At 44.4% G+C, this 21,688-nt stretch overlaps 2 protein-coding genes across 2 annotated transcripts in view; both read left to right on the forward strand.

Moving 5' to 3' along the window:
- LOC142760460 (extracellular calcium-sensing receptor-like) overlaps positions 1-20,593 on the forward strand; it is a 28,757-nt gene extending 8,164 nt beyond the window's left edge. The window contains exons 2-6 of the mRNA XM_075863651.1: positions 257-394; positions 1,343-1,643; positions 12,020-12,247; positions 14,909-15,032; positions 19,638-20,593. Coding sequence (XP_075719766.1) covers positions 257-394; positions 1,343-1,643; positions 12,020-12,247; positions 14,909-15,032; positions 19,638-20,548 — 1,702 coding nt within the window. The 3' untranslated portion in view covers positions 20,549-20,593. The remainder of the gene's footprint in view (positions 1-256; positions 395-1,342; positions 1,644-12,019; positions 12,248-14,908; positions 15,033-19,637) is intronic.
- On the forward strand, positions 10,479-11,288 carry LOC142758983 (vomeronasal type-2 receptor 1-like). Its single transcript, XM_075860756.1, has one exon. It carries the CDS (start codon positions 10,479-10,481, stop codon positions 11,286-11,288), a length of 810 nt encoding a protein of 269 aa, XP_075716871.1.
- Positions 20,594-21,688: the final 1,095 nt, after the last annotated feature.

Consider the following 21,688-nt stretch of genomic DNA (forward strand, 5'->3'; position numbering starts at 1 on the left):
TGGTGGGAAGAATCCGTGCATGTCACTTATAATCGGGACTGACAGGAAAAACTCACGTCAGTTTCTGCATCCATATCGGATCCTCCCAGAGGGCCTGACAACAAAGTTCTCGGACAATTAAACCTGAGCAGACAAGTGTTCTGGAGGGTATAAATAGGGGCTGAGTGTACAAGTTCACATAAATCATGAAGACGTTCTGTTACATGCTGCATTTGCTGTTTCATGTATCTCTTTGTGAAGTAACATTCCCCTGTAGACTAGACACAAATGTGATCCCCGGAATATCCAGCTCTGGAGATGTGGTGATTGGAGGAGTCTTCCCGGTCCGAAGATCTAGCAGAGTGGGTCCTACAACGTTTCATACAAATCCAGCTTCCCAAATGTGTGATGATAGGTAGGTGTTTGTATTATATGGGCACTTTTCTTAGTTTTCTGTCTGTTGTAGCACATCTTTATTTCCGTAGTTTATGTTCTCCCATACATGTGCAATATATATTTAATTAAGGATAAAAATGAAACAAAAAAATCTACTAAAGTGTTTAAAGCATTGACATTTTTGAATACATATTATCATAGGGAACAGATTATAGTAAAAGTATTTTTATTCTAATCTGGTCAGAATTTGTAAGGTGCTTTTTTTAAAGTTGTATTTTTTTACGGGACAAGAAACATTGAGGTAAGGAGATATTTAAGAGAAAATAATACGGGAACAATGTTCCCAAATACATATTGTCATAATGACTGATCAACAAATGCAATCTGGAAACTGATCATCTGTAGCCCGAGAAGACAATTCAGCATGATTAAATGGATGAAGTTATTGAGAGAAAAGTGGAGGATTGAGTAATTATACTGATACTAACCATGCTGATTGTGTAAACTTAAGAATTCACATTGGAAAAAGTGTGAGGTACAGGTAATATTTTAAGCTTTCTTGGCGCCTCAACTACCGTGTACCATTTACAATACAGCTGTTCTCTCATGTGGGTCTTTCGACCCTTTCAGACACCATGCCGGGTATGCCTGCGCACATATGTGATGATAAAGTACGAGAAATTCATGGGGATACTAAGAAAAGGGAAAAGATAAATGAATATTAGGGTTGGGTATGAAAGGAAGGCAGGGTATGAAAACAGACAAGAAGATATAGGGAGACTCTAGTCCATTAAAAAGGTCCTATTTTAAAAAAAATATATAACCTATTGAAATGTTACCATGGTACTGACCTGAAAGTCCGCAATCTATTTCACTACTTTTTTGGACACCTTTATATACTATGTGTTTTTTGGATGTTTTCTATGATCTTAAATCCCAAAAATGTATTATATTTATGTATTTTCAGCTTTGATTTTAGGAGCTTTCGTTGGATCAGAACTATGATCTATGCCATAGAAGACATTAATAATAATACTCACCTGCTTCCTAATATATCAGTAGGCTATGCAATCTATGACACTTGTGATAATATAGCTGAAGCGGTTAAACAGGTATTTACATTGATCTCTGGATCCGGGGCGGAAGCAAAAGATGTACCAAATTATCAATGCCAGGAAAAGTCTGCATTGTCTGCTGTAATTGGCGAATCAGCTTCAGTTATATCCATAGCAATGGCGAGAATATTGGGCACCTACCGCTATCCACAGGTAGGATTCTTTTTTAGATAAACTCACACATACATATATAAAATTGAGTACACATGTATCTGACTGTATATATAATGACTGTAACTGTACATAGCATTACCACCACTTTTAATGTAAGGTAATAAATTTGAGGTTAAAGTTACTCAGATAGTTAAGACAACAATGTTACTGCAACTTAATTTAAATTGATCCCTATGCTAACATTTACCTTTCTCAGGGCCTGTTCACATCACGTTTGTGCCCTACGTTTATCGTGTAGGTCAGTAAAGCTCCCGGCGTACAACATAAACGTGTCTATATGACTCCATTAGCCCGACGGAAACCAAAAGAGTGTCCTTTTGGTCTCCATCGGGTTGATATACGCCAGTATACCTTTTTTTTGAGAATGGAATAGTGTAGTACACTATGCTATTCCATCCTAAAGGATCCCACAAAAAATGTATACCACAGGGTATTTATTTATTTTTGTTCTTTATGTGGGAGACTATGGGTGATGGCTGCCATTGTATGGCATACGCCACAGGTGTAAGTTACACATATAGGTCCGAAAGCTCCCGACATCACTTTCCATATATGGACAGTGATGTCAGGAGATTTTCCAGGGCTGGGGTCCCAGGCCAAGTCTGAACTATTACAATATCATATTTATTTTATAAATATTTAACCCGCATGCTGAACACAGTAAAAAGAAAAAAAATTAAACCGCCATAATCGCTGTTTTTTGGTCACCTCATATCCCACATAAAAATGACATAAAAAGTCTTATGTACCCCAAAATGGTACCAATAAAAACTACAGCTCGCCCTGCAAAAAAAATAAGCATTCGGACCTCTCAATCAACAGAACAATAAAAAAAGTTTTGGCTCTCATAATATGGTGACAGAAAACAGTTTTTCCTTTGTAAAAGTAATAAAATAAACTATATAAATTTGGTATTGCCATAAACGTATTAACCCACAAAATAAAGCTAATATATTGTTTTTACTTCACAGTGAATGCCATAAAAATAAAACCCAAAAAACTGTGGAGGAATCACTGTTTTTTTCCCCACTCCACCCCACAAATAATTTTTTTGTTCAGATTCTCAGCACATTATATAGTACAAAAAAAATTCTTACCATGAAAAACTACAACTGGTCGCGCAAAAACAAGCCCTCTATATTGACAGAAAAATAAAAAAGTTACTGCTTTTGGAAGGTGAGGAGGAGAAAGAAAAAATTATAAAATTAAAAATGGCTGTGGAGGGAAGGGGGTTAAAAGGTCCAACTTAGGGCCTGTTCACATCAGCGTTGCCCTACCGTTGAGGGGTTCCATCGTAGGTTTCCGTCAGGTTAACCCTTCAACGGAAAGGTAAACGGAAACCTTTGCTTCCGTTTCCCTCACCATTGATCTCAATGGTGACGGAAATGTCAACCGCGCTATTAATTACATAAAAACAACGGAACCCTGTCGCAACGGTGACAAACGGAAAATTTTAGCAACGTTTCTGTCACCATTAAGATCAATGGTGAGGGAAACGGAAGCTAAGGTTTCCGTTCGCCTTTCCGTTGAGGAGTTAACTTGACGGAAACTTCCGATGGAACCGCTCATCAGAAGGGCAACACTGATGCGAACAGGCCTTTAGCAACCATTGTTTGTTAGTGCTCAAATACTTTCGAGGTTTCATTCACATCTGCATCAGGGTTCCGTTCTGACGTTCAATCAGAGCTTCCCGTCAGAACAGAACCCTGACTGAGACATCACCATTGATTTCAATGGTGAGTTGTGCAAGGGTTCTGTCATTTTGACGGAATGAATAGTGTAGTCGACAACTGAGACAAACGGAAACCATTTGCACCGGATCCGTCACTATTGAAATCAATGGTGATGCAAACGTGAGAACGGAACCCTGACACATAGGTGAACGAAGCCTCAGGGTATGTGCACACACACTAATTACGGACGGAATTCGGGCATTTTTGCCCCGAATTACGTCCGAAAATAGCGCCTCAATAGCGCTGACAAACATCTGCCCATTGAAAGCAATGGGCAGACGTTTGTCTGTTCACACGAGGCGTATATTTACGCGCCGCTGTCAAATGACGGCGCGTAAATAGACGCCCGCGTCAAAGAAGTGACCTGTCACTTCTTTGGCCGTAATTGGAGCCGTTATTCATTGACTCCAATGAATAGCAGTGCCAATTACGTCCATAATGGACACGGCGTTCAAGCGCCTGCACATGCCATTACGGCTGAAATTACGGGGATGTTTTCAGGCGGAAACCCCCGTAATTTCAGCCGTTACGGACGCTGTCATGTGAACATACCCTCAAATGTAAAGTATACAGCTCCAATGCAGGCCTATGTGTTTCCATAGTTACAGACTACAAACAACCCTGTATGTCGTCTGACTGTACAGTTATGTGTTACTTCCAACTGACCTCTGCTTCTTGCTAACATACAGATATCAAAAGAGGTTGGAAATTTGAGTAACACGTGACTGCAGGATCAAACCACACAAAGTTGTTTTGTTTTTTTTTTGTAATATGCAACGATTAGAAAAAAAAAAAATGTGGTTTAACTTTTGCCGAACTTCTGTGACCCTTTTGTGCACTGCTTTGTACACTTTTGAAAGCTTTTTTTTTCTTAAATTAATGTTTTATGCAGTTCTAAGCATTTTTTAAATTGGCTTTTATTCATAGTAACCAGAAAGTCAGAAATAACTCAGCTATTCTGTTCAAAACTTTGTACTGTTGTGACAGCAGAGAAGGGAAGATGCCAAGGCATTTCTCATGTTAGCGTGTGGTACAAATCTTGCACACTGTATCAGTTGGGTGCCCTTTCTTGCCCCAGTCTGTATAATTTTACTGGATACTCATTACTAGTACTTGCATGTTATCCCTTCCACCAAGACACAAGCACACGTATAACTTTGGTGAAATGCTGCATACTGTATTCTCGCTGCTACGCTAATTGAGAAGTGGAAGTGAAAATTTGAGAGACTTGTTCCATTCTCTTTTCATTTGTAGGTAAGCTATTTTTCTTCGATCAATGTCCTTGTAGACACTGAAGCGCCTAGGGAGAGTGTCAGGGACTGCAAGGGGTTAAGAAAGGATGGAACGGTTTGAAATAATGCCCAGGATCAGGATTGGTCAACAAGGGGTAAGAGGGGCGTGGTTAAGAAGATATAAGGCAGAGGTTTGGAGCAGGAAGCCCTCTTACCTTCAAGCTGCAGTGGAAGAAACACCTTTGCTGCTGCTGTGGAGATTCAGAGCGTGGTCGTTAAGAAGATGGCAGAAGAACTGTTGCGGAAGGTGGCACAGCGGGTAGCGGCAGAGGGGCCTGCCTGGCTGGAATCCCTGTTGGAGGAAGGAGAGAGGCGAGGAGCTGAGCGGGGCATGGAACAGTCGGGAGCGGCTACCCGAGGTAGGCCGCAGCGCGTTACACGCCCTCCGGTTAGACTAAGCCCTAGCCCTGTTGCTATGAGGGGTGCTGTGACTGCTGCACAGTCATGCGGTGGTCCCAGCAGGTCCCCTAGGCCTATGTCGACGGGTGCTTCGTCGGTCGACATAGTGCCCCCCTCCCCCCCGTCCACTCGTCGCGCTGGCGTCCTTCCCCATGGCGGTAAGAGGGCGGCTGTTAAACCGGCACGGGCACGGTACAACCCGCCTCGAGCTGCTGATGCGGGCGCGGAGGCAGCGGCCGACTATCGTGACAGTGGGGTGAATATGGCGGACTCAGGCGACTGGTCCGACATGGTCGCTTACCATGCGGCATGTTCACAGGAGCTGGGACTTGCTTCTGGGGCCTGTGTGCAGCCGGGGTCGGCGCCATCTTTCCCCGTGCTGTTCTCTACGCAGCCAGAATTGGCGGCGGGGGGAACAGGGGCGGGACATCCTGGCAGGCGCAGTGCAGCCAGGACACAAGATGGCGGCGCACGAAAAAAGAAGATGGCGGCGGGTGCGGGGAGGCGGACGGTGAGCAAGCAGCCCAGCCAGGGGGCGGGGGCTTCTGCGGTGCCTGTCGCTTCTCCACCCCGGTCCCCCCCGGGCCCCTGTCAGCACGGATCAGGGGCAGGGGGGGGAGTGTGCTAGGAAAGATAGGAGTGAGGGTGTTTTGGATGCTATTTGCCCTTCTCCTGCCTTGTCATCTTTCTCTCCTGCAGGTCCAAGAAGGGAGCGTTCCAGGCGAGGGAGGAAACGCCGGGCTGGTGGACATCGCCGGCACGGCCATCATGGACGTCGCAGGTCAGGTGACGGGAAGAGGCGTGGTCGACGGTATTCCTCGTCTTCCAGCGATGGTTTCTCCTCCTCGTCTGCGACGACGTCCGCATCATCCGGATCATGGAGGAGGTCGTCGAGGAGATCCTCACGGCCGCAGAGACGCAGTCGACGCCGGGAGGTGCAGCGCTTGTCGGTGGATCAGGAGCAGCTGTCCCAGGTTGTACCTCCCGCCGGGCCGGTGGAGGAGGTGCAGGCCGTGGTTCCAGTGCCGCGGCAAGTGGCTGAAGGACCCTCTGGAGTCGGTGGGACCTCTGGGAGCGGTGAGTCGGCCTGCGGTGACGCATGGCTTAATAAACCTAATGCAGCGGGTGCGGATTTGATTTCTGTTTTAAAAGCCGTGGTGGCTGGGTTGAAAGTGAATGAGGGAACGTCGTGTCCCTCTGTGCCACCAGAGGGAGCTATGCCCCCGTCTGAGAAAGAGAATGCTTTAGCTAGTTTGACGTTTAGAGATTCATTGTTTTGTGGAGTCGCTCCTCTCGGGACTCATTTGTCAGCTGAGGTCAAGGACAAGATTTGGAGGAATGAATTTGTGGATATTTGGTCCTTGGTCTCGGTGGAGCAGGTGACTGTCGACAAGGAGCGGGGCTTTGAGAGAGGTTCGGATAGAAAAGCAAAAGTAGCGAAAACATTTGGCAACTGGGTACAGTGTTACGCTACACTGGCTCATGTTATTTGCCAACGCTATCCTTGGAAAGGGGCCGAGTTGTTTGTCTATTTTGACACAATTTTCAGCGCCCACAGGCTGCACGGTGGTGCGGCCTGGTGGCGATATGATGAAGAATTTCGGCGACGTTTGGCTTTGTCGCCTGATATTAGTTGGGCGACGAAGGCAACGGACGTGTGGTTGCAGCTTATTTTAGCGCAAGGGAGTAGGCAACAACGCCCCTTTCCCAGTGCGGCCGCAGCACCGGGCCCCGCCCCTGGAGTTGCGGCCGCTAGGCCCACAGGTGCCTGTTGGCTCTACAATGAGGGCCACTGTCGTTTCTTTGCCACGTGCAAATTTCGACATGAATGCTCCATCTGTGGGGGCGCTCATTCGGCGCTCCGGTGTTTCCGGAGAGGTAAGCAGCCGGTCAAGGCACCTCCTTCCGGCGCAGCGGAGAACGCCGGTGAACGTGCTCGAGATGGGCCCATGGTTAGAGCGGTACCACAGGAGGCGGGAAGCAGAGGTGCTCACTAACGGGTTTTCGTTTGGTTTTGAGATTCCTTTTGAATATTCTGCGACATTGTCATTGGCTGACAATTTGAAGTCGATCAATGAGAATGTGGGCATTGCGCGGCTAAAATTAGCAAAAGAAGTGGAATTAGGAAGAATGGCAGGTCCATTCAGCGAGCCGCCGTATACGAATCTGCGAGTTTCCCCCCTTGGTTTAGTTCCAAAGAAGGAACGAGGAAAGTTTAGGCTGATTCATCACCTTTCTTTTCCTCGCGGTGGTTCTGTTAATGACGGTATTTCTAGGGCGGAGGCGGCGGTTTCGTATACGTCTTTTGATGTTGCAGTAAGGTTGGTACAGGCGGCTGGACAAGGGGCGTTGTTAGCCAAATCTGATATTGAAGCGGCCTTTCGTTTGCTGCCGGTTCATCCGGAGTGTTTTCACCTGCTGGGTTGTTGTTTAGACAAAGGGTTTTACGTGGATATGTGCCTTCCTATGGGTTGTTCAATATCATGCAGTTACTTTGAGATGTTTGCGTCATTTTTAGAGTGGGTAGTTCGTTTGGAGTCTGGTTGTGACTCGGTCATTCATTATCTGGATGATTTTCTTTTTGTGGGCCCGGGGGGCTCTGGGTTGTGCAGCACGTTGCTGAGAGTGTTTCGACAGGTGATGTCGCGTTTCGGGGTACCTATTTCCGAGGATAAGACGGAAGGTCCTGTAACGGTTTTGTCATTTTTGGGTATCGAAATAGATAGCGAGCGGATGATTTTTCGGTTGCCAGATGATAAATTGGCAAGGCTAGTGACGCAGGTTGACCAGGTCATGGGGTCGAAAAAAGTGACGTTAAAACAGTTACAGTCGTTAATGGGATTGCTGGTGTTTGCTTGTCGTATAATTCCAATGGGTCGTGTTTTTTCTAGGCGTTTGTCTTTAGCCACTAGAGGTATCTCGAAGCCAAATCATTTTATCAGGGTAACCTCTTGTATGAGGAAGGATTTGTTTGTCTGGCATTCTTTTTTGAGTTCGTTTAACGGGAGGTCGGTGTGTCAGGACGCTGAGTTGTCTAATGTAGATTTGGAATTATTTACGGATGCAGCCGGAAGTGATGGTTTTGGAGCAATTTTGGGCCGAAGTTGGTGTAGATCCCCTTGGCCCTTGCATTGGAGTGATTTGGGAGTCTTACGTAATTTAACGCTATTGGAATTGTTTCCTATTATAGTTGCAATAGAGTTATGGGGTAGCGTGATGGTGAATAAGAGGATTGTATTTTGGACAGACAACATGGCGGTGGTGCATGCGGTGAACGGGTTGTCGTCTTTTTCGTTGCCGGTATTAGCTTTATTAAGACGGTTGGTTTTGAAGTGTTTGCGTTTGAATGTGTGGTTTCGTGCAAAACATGTTCCGGGTGTCAGTAATGTGATGGCTGATGCTTTGTCTCGTTCACAGATGTCCCGGTTTCGGGAATTGCACCCGGCAGCTTTGGCAGAAGGGGTGTCCCCCCCCCTTCACTTATGGGCCCTGGTCGAGGACAACTTATGAGACTGTTGAGGGGTTCGGTGGTACCGGCGACTTGGAAGAGTCATTGCAGAGCGTGGGATCGGTGGTTGGAGATTGCGGGGAATGACTTCCCATCACAGGAGGGGTGTCACCTGGACGTCACGTTAGCAAGTTTGGTACAAATACGTCAGGAAGGGGGTAGTGCGGCCACGGCGAGCAAGTTTTTAGCAGGAGTGGCCTTTATGTTAAAATTGTGGGGATGCAGAGATGTTACAAAAGAATTTGTAGTTCGGCAGTCTTTAAAAGGGTGGAAAAAAGAGGCGTGTTCAAGGGACACGAGGCGGCCAGTATCTTTTTCACTTTTGGGTCGGCTGCTAGCCGTTTTATGTTTTGTGTGTCGGGATGAATATGAAGTGTCCTTGTTCGGCGCGGCGTTTTCGTTGGCTTTCTTTGCCGCTTTGCGGGTTAGTGAGCTGGTTCCGCACAGAGTAAGTGCGAGCGGTGGTCTTCTCGGATCGGATGTAGTAACGTTGGGAGATTCTCTCAGGGTCTGTGTGCGGAGGTCAAAGACTGATGTGGTAGGAAAGGGGGCTTGGCTGTCGATTGGGAGGATTGGGGGGCAGTATTGCCCGGTAAAATGGGTCCAGGAATTCGTGTTGGTCCGAGTGCCCGGGACGCAATTCTTGATCCATCAGGATGGATCCGCGATGTCGCGTTTTCAATTTGAGGCGATTTTTAAGGCCGGCTTGAAGTATCTAGGTTTGCCGCCGGGCGAGTTTGGTACACATTCATTTAGGATAGGTGCGGCAACTGAGGCGGATGCCTTGGGCTTGGATTCAGCGGCTATCATGAGTCTGGGTAGATGGCGCTCTAATAGCTATAAGTCATATGTGCGACCTGATCTGGTTTTAAAGATGGTGTAAGCTGGAATTTTTCATAAGAAAGGTCGCCCCCTCCCCTTCCCCCCCCTCCCCTCCCCCCCCCCCCTGTTTTTCCTTCCTGTTATATGGAGTGTTATGTTAACCCTGCCTGTAATTTTCATTTGACCGGAATGTAGCTTAATTTCTTTGTTAGGGTTGCGGCGCCCCCAAGTGTGGATCTTGGGGCATTCGTATGTGCATTGGGCAGCGGTTCGAGCGGGTCGAAGGCCATTAGGTCCGAATTTGGGCCTCGCACAGGCCGACGTCCATTGGAGAGGTGTCCGGGGATTACGGTGGGTGCAGTTACTGCCAGAAGTAGTGGCAGTTACAAGGCACACGTACGGACCTGTTGTCCTAATCATCCATGCGGGTGGAAATGATATCGGCCAAGTGAAAATGGCTGAGTTATTGTCAATTATACGAACTGATTTGGCGCGTTTTCGGGATCTGTTCGCCCGTTGCGTGATAGTTTGGTCCGAAATAGTGGCGCGCACGGTGTGGCGAGGAGCGAGGAATATGGCAGCTTTGGAGAGAGTGCGCAGGTTAATTAATGTGCGGGTGTCGCGGTTCATTCGCTCTATAGGGGGGATCGGGTTGCGACACCAATCCCTGGAGGGTGATAATGCAGATCTGCTGGCACCGGATGGAGTGCATCTGAATGATATCGGGCTCGATATCTTTTTATTGGATCTCTTGGATGGTGCCGAGAGAGGGCTGGCGTTGCTTGGTGGGGGTGGTCGGGGGACTGAGTAGGTTTCTCAGTTCCCCCTTCTTGGCGGAAAGTACGGCAGATGAAGACGGAGGTAGCACCCTACATGCCTGATGGAGACAGGGAGCATCGGCATTTCAGGAGGAGAGGAAATAAATAAATATATATATGTCTTCATGCCGATGGTTGTAAATAATAATAAAGCTGTGGCCACTTCCACATTTGCATAAAGAAGGTGTTGGTGTGTTAATTCAAAGAAGGATGGTTAAGGTCCTGGGCAGGTAAAGTGGATAATGGGTCCTTGCAGTCTGAGTAATAAACATGAATTCCCCTCCTTCTTTCGGACCATACCAAGTGACACGTTTCAAACCACTGCCTTGGCAGCCATAGTGGGACACTTTGGCTGGAAGTGGGTGGGCACATTAGCCGAAGACAATGATTATGGGAATGTTGGAGTCCAGCTCTTTACGGAGCAGGTTGTGCGGCTCGGCGTCTGTATTGCATTCTCAGAGATAATTCCCTTAATGTATTCCGAGACGAAATACTTCCAGATTGCTGAAACTATAAAACAATCCTCAGCTAAAGTTATCATTGTGTTCTCTGGAGACACCAATTTATTACCACTGGTTTGGGAAATAGCCAAGCAAAATATTACCGATAGAACTTGGCTGGCAAGCGAAGGCTGGAGCACATCTGCATTTATCATAGAAAAGGAGCATACCAGGTTTTTTAGTGGAACATTGGGGCTGGCAATACCCACAGGGAGCATTCCAGGCCTTAAAGATTTCCTATTCCAGCTGAATACTAAACAGAAGCCCGTAGATATTATAACAAAGTCATTTTGGGAACATTCATTCAAGTGTTCCTGGCCTGATCATACTAAGATAACAAATGATACGACTATTTGCACTGGTAATGAGGATTTATTATTGGTGAATAATACATATACAGATGTTTCGCAGCTGAGAATCAGCTGTAATGTCTACAATGCAATATATGCCATTGTAAATGCACTTAATAGCTTATGGTCTTGCGAAAATGAGTCCTGTACAAGAGGGCACAACCTGCAACCCTATCAGGTAATGTCACGTGTTTTTTGTTAAGCATAAATCCTTATTAAATGTTTGATGTTGTCGGATGTGTGTTTATGATGTTGAGTTTTATCATTGAGGAGTATTTAAATCATATATGTTTAACTGGCGCAAGAGCTTTACCCTGCTACATAGCCGCTACTCTTCAGTCTCTGCCGACTTGACTCCTCCTTCTGTGTCAACCTCTGGTACAGGAAGGGGAAGTTGCATGTGAGCGGCCAATCAGCAGCCTTGCTATAGGAGGAGAGAGATGTGGCCAGTTGTCATATATGCTACACTCTTGGACAACTCGTTTAAGTCTTGGATTAAAATAAAGAACAATTTTGACTGTCTAAAGTAAATACATTACACTGCATGAAAACATATATAATCTCCATCATCCATATTGCTAAATCTGTGTTGGGGGAACAGAATTATTAGCAATGCATCTATTCCTGTTATTCATTCATGAAATCTAAGGCCCCCTGCACACGGTCATAGCTGTAATCTCGGGCGATCATTACGGCTACGGCCGGCCGCGTACAGTCACCCGAATTTGCGGGTTGTGCTCCCATTATAAGGAATGAGAGCAGGGTCCGTTAAATCAAAAAATAGGACATGTCCTATTTTTTGCGGAGCTTTTCTATGGCCCGGACACCTTCCCGTAAATATAAAATAGTATAAATATAATATAGTATAATAATATAGTAACACGTTTCCTACCACTACCTCAATGTCTATGTGTTGTTATTTTTGTTTCGCAGTTGGTAAACGCTTTAAAAGCTGTGAATTTCACAGATCCAGCTGGAAATTATCACTACTTTGACAAAAATGGAGATCCAGTGGCAAAGTACGATGTTGTAAACTGGCAGATGGGAGAAAATGGCTTATTGAGCTACAAGAAGGTGGGAAGCTACTATGGCAGCACAATTATGGACCGCCAGCTAGTGATCAATGAACAGATTACTTTGTGGAATGGAGCAGAATCTCAGGTTTGGATTGTTCAAATTAAATTGTCAATTTTGTTAAAGGGGTTATCTGGGAGCAGAAAATTGTCAGTTTTGTTTTGTTTGCCCTGGAACAGCGCCACTCTTGTCCATGGACTGTGTCTGGTATTGCAGTTCATCTCTGATCAAGTGAATGTAGCGGAGTTGCTATACTAGACACAGCTCTTGGAGAAGAGTGGTGCTGTTTCTACATCTGTATGTAAGGTACGAGTGGGAACCACAAATAATGCACAAGACCGCAAATCAGCATGTGTTGAAACAACTACAAAAAGGAAAAGAACACGTAGACAAGACTGCACCTCCATCAATAAAAACAAAGCACTTCAGAAAGCAAACACTGGTATACAGACAAAGATATTTGTAACATTTACAATTGCGCCTGAAGTGCACAATATTGCATGGCCCTGACTTTAGTCTATCCCCCTCCCCCCCTGCACATGACAAAGTTTAAATGTACTGCAGGAACAAAGGATTAAGGGGGTTTTCCACATTCTGAACACTGATGACCTCTCCACCGGACATGACATCAGTATATGATCGGTACGTGTCCGACACCCAGACCCCGCACCGATCCAGCACTCCAGCTGCCTCCAGGCATCGGACGATGTTGCCGGAAGCAGATGGCTTTGGTCAAAGAATAGCAACCGAGCTATTCAAGTGAATAGGAGCAGAGCTGCTATGCAGTGGTCGGAGCCATCTGCCTCCAGTTCCAACTCCTGCATCCCGTTCCAAACATCCGGTGCAAGGAGGCAGCCGGAGTTGCGGATCGGTGCAGGGCCGGATGTCGGACACGCACCGATCATATACTGATGACCTATCCGGTGTAATGCAGTATTTGGATAGGATCACACACACAGAGTTTTGATGCAGTGCCAGAAGTGGATCAAAAATGAACAAAAGGTATACAGAAAAGACTGATGTGTCTCCTTTCTTTTGTGTTCACTCCTGTGTTTCACTCAATAAACTGCGTGTGTAATCCTGGCCTTAAAATGGTGAGATGGTATCCAAACTAAAACTTATAAGTGTTTTTTCCCAAGAAAAGATACGTTCCTGTAGAGCAGAGGTCTCAAACACACGGGCCGCATGTGGCCCTTGATGCTGTGATCTGCGACCCGCTGACAGCGAGAGAGCAGGCCGAAGGAGGAGCGCTGCACACTCCTCCCTGTCCACGTACCCTACCATGTGGACAGTGCTAGACCCCCCCCCTCTCTATAGATCTCTTAATTGAGGCTCCCTCTAGGAGTGAAATCCCCAGCCAGAGCGCTCTGGTCGGGAAATCCGCTGATAGATGAGGCCTCTGATGTCACTGTCCATATATGTACAGTGATGTCAGTTGCTCCTCCGGGACCGGAATGCCCCGCCAGCGCGTTGCCAATTCACTGGTCGGGGATTCCGCTGATAGACGAGGCTTCTCACGTAACTGTCCATATATGGACAGTGACGTTAGGGGCTTCTCCAGGAGAGGAATCCCCAGCCAAAGTGCCGGTAAAACTTTGGCTGGGAAATCCAATCCTAGAGGGAGCCCCAATGGAGCTATCTATAGGGGGATATGTGCGGCACTATTTAAAAAGGAGTGTGTGGCACTATCTACAAAGGGGTGTGTGTGGCATTATCTACAAAGTGGTTTGTGTGGCATTATCTACAGAGGGCACCATTGCATTATCTACAGATGTCATTGGGGAATTATCCACAGAGGGCACTGTGGCATTATCTAGGGGGGTGTGGCACTCTCTACAGAAGGCACTGTGGCATTATCTACGGGAGGGGATGTGGCTTTATCTACAGAGGGCACTGTGGCATTATCTACAGAGGGCACTGGGGAATTATCTAGGGGGGTTGTGGCTCTATCTACAGTGGGCACCGTGGGATTATCTATGGGTGGGGTGGCAGTATCTGCAGAGGGCACTGTGGCACTATCTAAAAAGGTGCTGCCCAATCTTGACATTCTTGTGCCTACCAAACACTGCCAACTGAGCAGTCAGACTGTATTTAGCAACAATTTTAAACTGGAAAACTGGATTGTTAAAATAAACACTTGGAGTAAACTCGCAAATTTCCGGTAAGTTTAAACCTAGCGCTATTATTATAGTAATGTAGTATTGGTATAGTAGTTCAAATAACGAATTGATTAACAATAATTTTGTATTTATCACATTTGAAAGTAATGCGGCCCGTCAACTTCAAATTTTTGCTATGTGCGGCCCATTTACCCAGCCGAGTTTGAGACCCCTGCTGTAGAGCCATGTGGGTTTGATGATGGCTTTATAGGAACGTATCTTTTCTTGGTAAAATCATTTGGATACTGTTCCACCTCAATGAAACTGCATTATTATGTATAGCAATTTGGCTATATGAGACATCAAACCCACATTGCTCTGCAGGAATATATTTATTACACACTCATATGTTTTTGTTTGGATACCATCTCACCTCTTTGATACTTCAGATTTTTGTATAGTTTTTGGCTATATGGGACAAGTCATTCATGTGGATTAGGTTTTTGCAGTCTTGCATTTAATTCTCTCCCAAAGTCATTGTATTACGCTTCTAGAATGCCTAAAATATAAATATAAAATATTGTGTAAAATCTTTAAGTGGTTTACTGTGCACTTTGCAGTAATGATTGATTTTAATTCCTTGTCTCAGCCTCCACAATCAGAGTGCAATAGAAGCTGCAAGCCTGGGTTTAGAAAAAGTATCATACAGGGACAACCAGTCTGCTGCTTCAGTTGTCTTCCATGCCCAGATGGTGAAATATCCAATGGAACTGGTATGGTACTACATTTTTGCTTTATTTTCACTGTCATTCTAATCAAGACCACGATCACACGTCGGCATTAAATGTGACCTGTATTTCCCCGGTAGAAATTGGAGGTATACACTTGTATATTTGCAGCCAATGTGCCACGGGTGTGCAGCAGATACGCATGAGGATTAGCCCCATTTTTATTTCATGGGGCTAATCCTCTGATTTTCTGTGCGGAATCCACGGCAATAAGTAGCATGCTTCTTATTTCCGCGGCTGATTATTTCAAAAACACAATTCACATGCATGGGATGCAGGCTATCACCAGATTTGATTTTGGGCGCAGAATCCAACACATGTGAGCGGAGCCTAAAACACATAGGAGTCATGATCAGAAAGCTATAGTGCCTGATTGAAGAAAGAATAGTAGTAGTAATAAAAAAAAATGAACACAATAGTGAACACAGCCAGAACAACACACACACACACACACACACACACACACACACACACACACACACACACACACACACACACACACACACACACACACACACACATACATATATATATTTATTTACATACGGTACTGTGCAAAAGTTTTGGGCAGCTGTGGTAAAATTCTGCAAAGTAAGAATGCTTTCAAAAATAGAAGTGTTAATAGTTTTTTTTAACAATTAACAAAATTGACAATAGTGAATATACAGAATAGATATCTAAATCAAATCAATATTTGAGGTAACCACCCTTTGCCTTCAAAACAGCATCAATTCTTCTAGGTACACTTGCACAGTTTTTGAAGGCACTCGGATGGAAGGTTGTTCCAAACATCTTGGAGAAATAACCACAGATCTTCAGTGGATGTAGGCTTCCTCAAATCCTTCTGTTTCTTCATGTAATCCCAGACAGACTCGATGATGTTGAGATCAGGGCCTTGTGGGGGGCGTATCATCACTTCCAGAGCGCCTTGTTCTTCTTTACGCAGAAAAAGAAGTTCTTTAAGTTATTTTCCAGTCCCTAAAAATTGATGGCCTATCCTCAGGATAGCCCATCAATATCTGATCGGTCAGGGTCTGACTCCCGGCACCCCCACTGATCAGCTGTTTTGAGGGGGCCACAGCACTCGTATGTGCTCTGCTTTTTCTTCATTCCTTATTTGCTCATACTGTGAATCGCCAACACACTTGTAGCAGCGGTTCGAAATTACAGCCTTCTCCCATTCACTTCAATGGGAGAAGGATGTAATACTGTGAATTGCCGCTACAAGTTTGTCAGTGATTCACAGTGTGAGCAGTGACAGGAATGAAGGGGAAGCAGCGCTCGTGAGGATAGGCCACCAATTTTTAGAGATTGGATAACCCATTTCAATGACATTGACTGTATGTTTGGGAGTCATTGTCATGCTGCAGAATAAACTTGGAGCCAATCAGATGCATCCCTGATGGTTTTGCATGATGGGTATGTATCTGTGTAATGACGGGGGTAGGGAAACAGACAAGTGAGCCCTAATCTACCCACCACTCAGTCCCTGCCTACTTGCAACGACCCGCCCTAGGCGACGGGGTACAACTGGGCGACGGTCCCTACGCTCAATAAGTGCACGACAGACAAACAGACAAGGGTACACAGAAGCTAGGGAAATGGGGCAGTTGCCCACGGCAACACCGTAAGCAACAAGAGTGGTGAACGAGCCAAGTCAAACCAGGAGTGTACAAGATACCAAACGCAGAGCAGGAGAGTAGTGAACAAGCCGAGTAAAACCAAGAGTGTACGAGGTACCAAACGCAGAGCAGGAGAGTAGTCATTAAGCCACGGTCAATATGCAGCAGGGACAAATAGTTCAAGAAGCTGCAGCAGGGCCAGGAAACCAACAGAGCAGAATCACAAGCAAGGAGGAACAGGAAAGGCAGGTATAAATAGAGGGTGGGAGCTAGCTCCGTCTGGCCAGGCTGTGATAGGCTCTCCCACTCCTAAGCCTGCCATCCTGAGTGGTGGAAGATGGAGTCAGTCTCACAGACATAGAAGCAGGTGCAGACTGATTACCCATGGGCGTTGACACAGAAGCTGTGCCTGGCAGATCCTTTACAATCTGCCTGTATATCTCAACATTTAGGACACCATTAATCCTGTCCAAATATCCAACTCCATTTTCTGAAATGCAGCCCCAAACTTTCTCCACCATGCTATACTGTTGCCTGCAGACACTCATTATTGCATCCTCTCCAGCCCTTTGGAAAACAAACTGCCTTCTGTTATAGCCAAATATTTCAAATTTTGACTCTTCAGTCCAGAGCACCTGCTGCGGTTTGCATGTTGAGTCGCTTGGCCTTTTTTCCACATCGAAGGTATGGCTTTTTGGACGCCATACAGACCATTTCTGGCCAGATTTCTCCGAACAGTAGATGGGTGTACCTGGGTCCCAATGGTTTCTGTCAGTTCTGAGCTGATGGCACTGCTGGACATCTCCCGATTTCGAAGGAAAGTAAGCATGATGTGTCTTTGATCTGCTGCACTAAGTTTCCTTGGCTGACCACTGATGGTCAACGTTGCCCATTTCTTTGTGCTTCTTCAAAGAGCTTGAACAGCACATCTTCAAATCCCAGTCTGCTTTGAGATCTTTGCCTAGGAGAGACCTTTCAGATGCAGTATAACTACCTTGTGTCTTGTTTCTGTGCTCAGTCTTGCCATGGTGGTCCTGTGACATGAAACTTTCTTCCACAACCTCACCTTTGTGGCAGAGTTTGGCTGTTACTTATCCAGTTTTAAGTCTCCTACACAGGTGTTTCTATTACAGTAAATGACTGTGTTTCAGGCTATATAAGAAAATGATGATCATTATCACCTGTTTTGGTATAATTGATTCATGATACACCTTACTATAATCCTCCAAAATCCATGACTTTGTGCAAGTGTACCTAGAAAAATTGATGCTGTTTTGAAGGCTAAGGGTGATCACACCAAATTTTGATTTGATTTAACTTTCTCTTCAGTTCATTCACTTTGTATATTGTTATTTGATTAAAAAAAAACTGTTAACACTTCTATTTGTTAAAGCATTCTTACTTTGCAGCATTTTTCCATAACTGCCTAAAACATTTGCACAGTACTATATATGTATGCATATATATATGTATATACATATATATAGATATATATATATATATATATATATATATATATACAGTATTTTTGAATTGTGTAAATCTCATTATCGATAGACATGTTAGTGATATGCAAATGATAAAAAAAATGGAAACAAAATATTCCAAACATTTTGATTTATTCATTGGGTCTGAGCGAAAGGTGCAGAAATGCACGCACTTACACACCTTGGCATGCTATCAATGAGTTTATTAATGGTTGTATGGGGAATGTTATGCCACACTAAATGCACTTGGGCACGCGACTCATCAAGATTGGCTGCTGGCAGCTCCCTTTGCAATTGCCGACCAATGAGGTCCCAGATATTTATGATAGGAGACAAGTCTGGAGACTCTGTAGGTCATGGTAGCAAGTTTATGCCACATAGGCTGCTCACAGTAGCGCAAGGAACATGCGGCCTGGTGTTGTCCTGTTGAGAAACGGCTTCTAGAACACTTTGGAGAAATGGCCGTACCACTGGTTCCACAACCAAATCAATGTAACGCCGAGCTGTTAGTGTACCTGAAATGAAGACTAGAGAGGTCTGGCTACCATACATTATGCCACCCACACCATAATCCCGGTAGTAGAACCAGTGTGACGTTCCCTTGTAAAGGCCTCTTCATGTCGTTGCCCGTGTCATCTTCAGACCAATCTCCAGCTATCATTGCATCAGAGACAAAAGCACGAATTTTCGCTGAAGAGGTTAGAACTCCATTCCAGCCTGCATTGTCGACTTGCTGTGCACCATCATAGCCTTTGAAAACGGTGGCGTGTTGTCAATGGAACTTCTGTAGCTGGATGTCTGGCTCGTAGCCCAATGTCGTGCAAACGCCTTCTGATGGTTTGTGTTGACACTGGTTGCCGCCCTAGGCTTGGCATTTGACATCCAATTTCACTTGCAGTACAGAATGGATCACTAAGCGCCAATTCCTTCAATCAGACGATCTATACGTGCATAGGTTCTCCTCCACGCACCTCTTGCTGTAATTCTCGTTCATTGTTGTTCTGCCAACCTCCGGGATACACAACATTGAACAGGGCTGAGATCTTGGCTTAGGCAGGTAGCGATCTGCTGGAGTGATAAACCAAGGTCTCTCAGTTCAAGGATTCTGTCTCTCTCAGTTTACGACAAGTGGCGATAACTGGCACGTTAACAAACAGGGGGCATCCCACAATCATCCCACACCACTTGATCCGATTGTTGAGGTTTCATGTGGCTAAACAACTTTGCTTTCAATCTGGCTTTTATGTTCCTCCACATGCCACAGATTGGAGCTAGGTGCTTGAAAATTTGATCAGTTGCAAATCTTAGCGACACCTGCTACTTCCTCTATTTGCAAAACCTTATGGCTTGTCTTTCTTGGTGTTGCGTTTTCAATGTTGAGGAGTGTATATATATTTATGTCTATAGGGATAGATGTATAGATTAATTGTACTATTGCCATTAATTGCTCTCTAATATCTGTTGTATTTTTTATTTTTTAGACTTTACGGACTGTATAAAGTGCCCAGCAGACTACTGGTCTAATAGGAATCGAGATGCTTGTATTCCCAAGGAGGTAGATTACCTGTCTTTTGGAGAACCACTCGGAATCACATTCTCTGTAGCTGCTGTGTTGGGTATCTGTCAAACCATTCTGGTCATAATGGTGTTCATAAAATACAGGAATACCCCAATTGTCAAAGCCAACAACTTAGAAATGAGCTTCCTGCTCCTTGTGTCATTGACATTGTCTTTTATTGGGGCCTTCACTTTCATTGGAGAACCCTCCACTTATCTGTGTGTTATAAGACAAACAGTGTTTGGCATAAGCTTTGTCTTAAGTATATCATGTGTCCTAGTAAAGACGTTAGTCGTCATTCTAGCTTTTACAATGTCAAAGCCCAACCAGGCTGTGCTGAAATATTTTCACCGATCTCATCAGAGAATATTAGTTGGATTCACAACCATTATTCAGATTGTTATCTGTATTGGATTCTTATCATCCGCTTCCTCTTTTACAAAGAAGAACAGGGAAACTGTAATGTCTAAGATAATTCTAGAGTGCAACAGGGAGTCGGAGCTGGCATTCCTAGTTTCTTTTGGATATATTGGCCTACTAGCAGTTCTTTGCTTCATCTTGGCCTTCCTGGCCAGGAACTTGCCAGACAGTTTTAATGAGGCAAAGTTTATAACATTCAGCTTACTGGTGTTTGTAATGGTCTGGGTGAGCTTCATTCCTGGTTATGCTAGTACAAGTGGCAAATACGTTACAGCCGTGGAAATCTTTGCCATTCTTTCATCTGCTGCTGGATTGCTTGCTTGTATATTCTATCCCAAATGCTACATTATATTGATAAAACCAGAGAAAAACTCAAGGAAAAACCTCACCGTACACCCCTGGATTGGCAAATGAATGTGGAATGTCAAAAAATTGCTTTAGTATTGCTTTGCAAGAGACAATGGCACAAAACACATGGTTCTTATTGTTCTTTTGGTACCATTTTTGGGTACAATATGTTAATGATTAATGTATATTAATACTAATAATTAATAAATATATTTGGACTCAAATGCAAAAAAAAACAACTTTTGTTTTCAGAGTTTTTATTTAATGTTTTTTTTTTGCTCCAATCACCTTAAATTATGTAATAGATTTATAGAACAGGTTTTTATTGTTATTGTGATACCTAATATGTATCTATTATTTGTTGTTGTAACCGTTATATAATAAAATGCATTATATGTAGAGTATGGTTTACTTCGTTCACAGATAGTGTTTGAGTTAAATTTTATTAAAAATGTTTTTAAATCCCATAGTAAGAGTTTTATTAATTATTTCATTTTACATAATGATGTACTTGCATATATACATATATACAAGTACATTAGCGTACAAGTATGCCCTAATAAAAGGAATCATGAAGAGACCGTCCTAGGGTACTTCAATAGACCCCAGGCTGTCTGCGTATTGGTATAGATCACGTCATAGGATATCCCTGTGACGTGATTAAAGGGGAATCCCTCCTTTGCTTTCCTCTTGCAAACCACAACATCAATTTAACAACACCAATTAGAGGTTTCTCTGATCTCTGGCATTAGAGCAGGAGTACGGCTGTGTATTACAGCTGCGGAACTGCTCCTGATCGCACAGTGACAGTGCTCACATGCTCTTAGTGTCATAATAGTATGCTGAAGGTACTCTGCAGACTCCTACCTGGATCATCAAGGGGTTAAAGCTCATTGTGGGAGATTTATCGAATAGTGCTGAATGTTGTTGTAATGGCACAAATTGCACCAAGTTATGAAAATGATGCACATGGCAAAATATATTTGCCCCAACTCGCTAGGCGTGTTAAACAAATTTTTATCTTCCTTCACATCACCTCATGGATGGCGTACATTTACACCAATATTTTGCATCATAATCTTTAGTAGCTTTAGCGCATTATATGAACCTTGTATTTGACACACACCATAAATTCTGCTTTTTTGGCAGGTGATGGTAAAAATTTAAAGCATACTTGTTGTTTTCAATTTTTTTCCACATAAACCA

Source organism: Rhinoderma darwinii, chromosome 4, assembly GCF_050947455.1.
Source record: "Rhinoderma darwinii isolate aRhiDar2 chromosome 4, aRhiDar2.hap1, whole genome shotgun sequence".
NCBI lineage: Eukaryota > Metazoa > Chordata > Amphibia > Anura > Rhinodermatidae > Rhinoderma > Rhinoderma darwinii.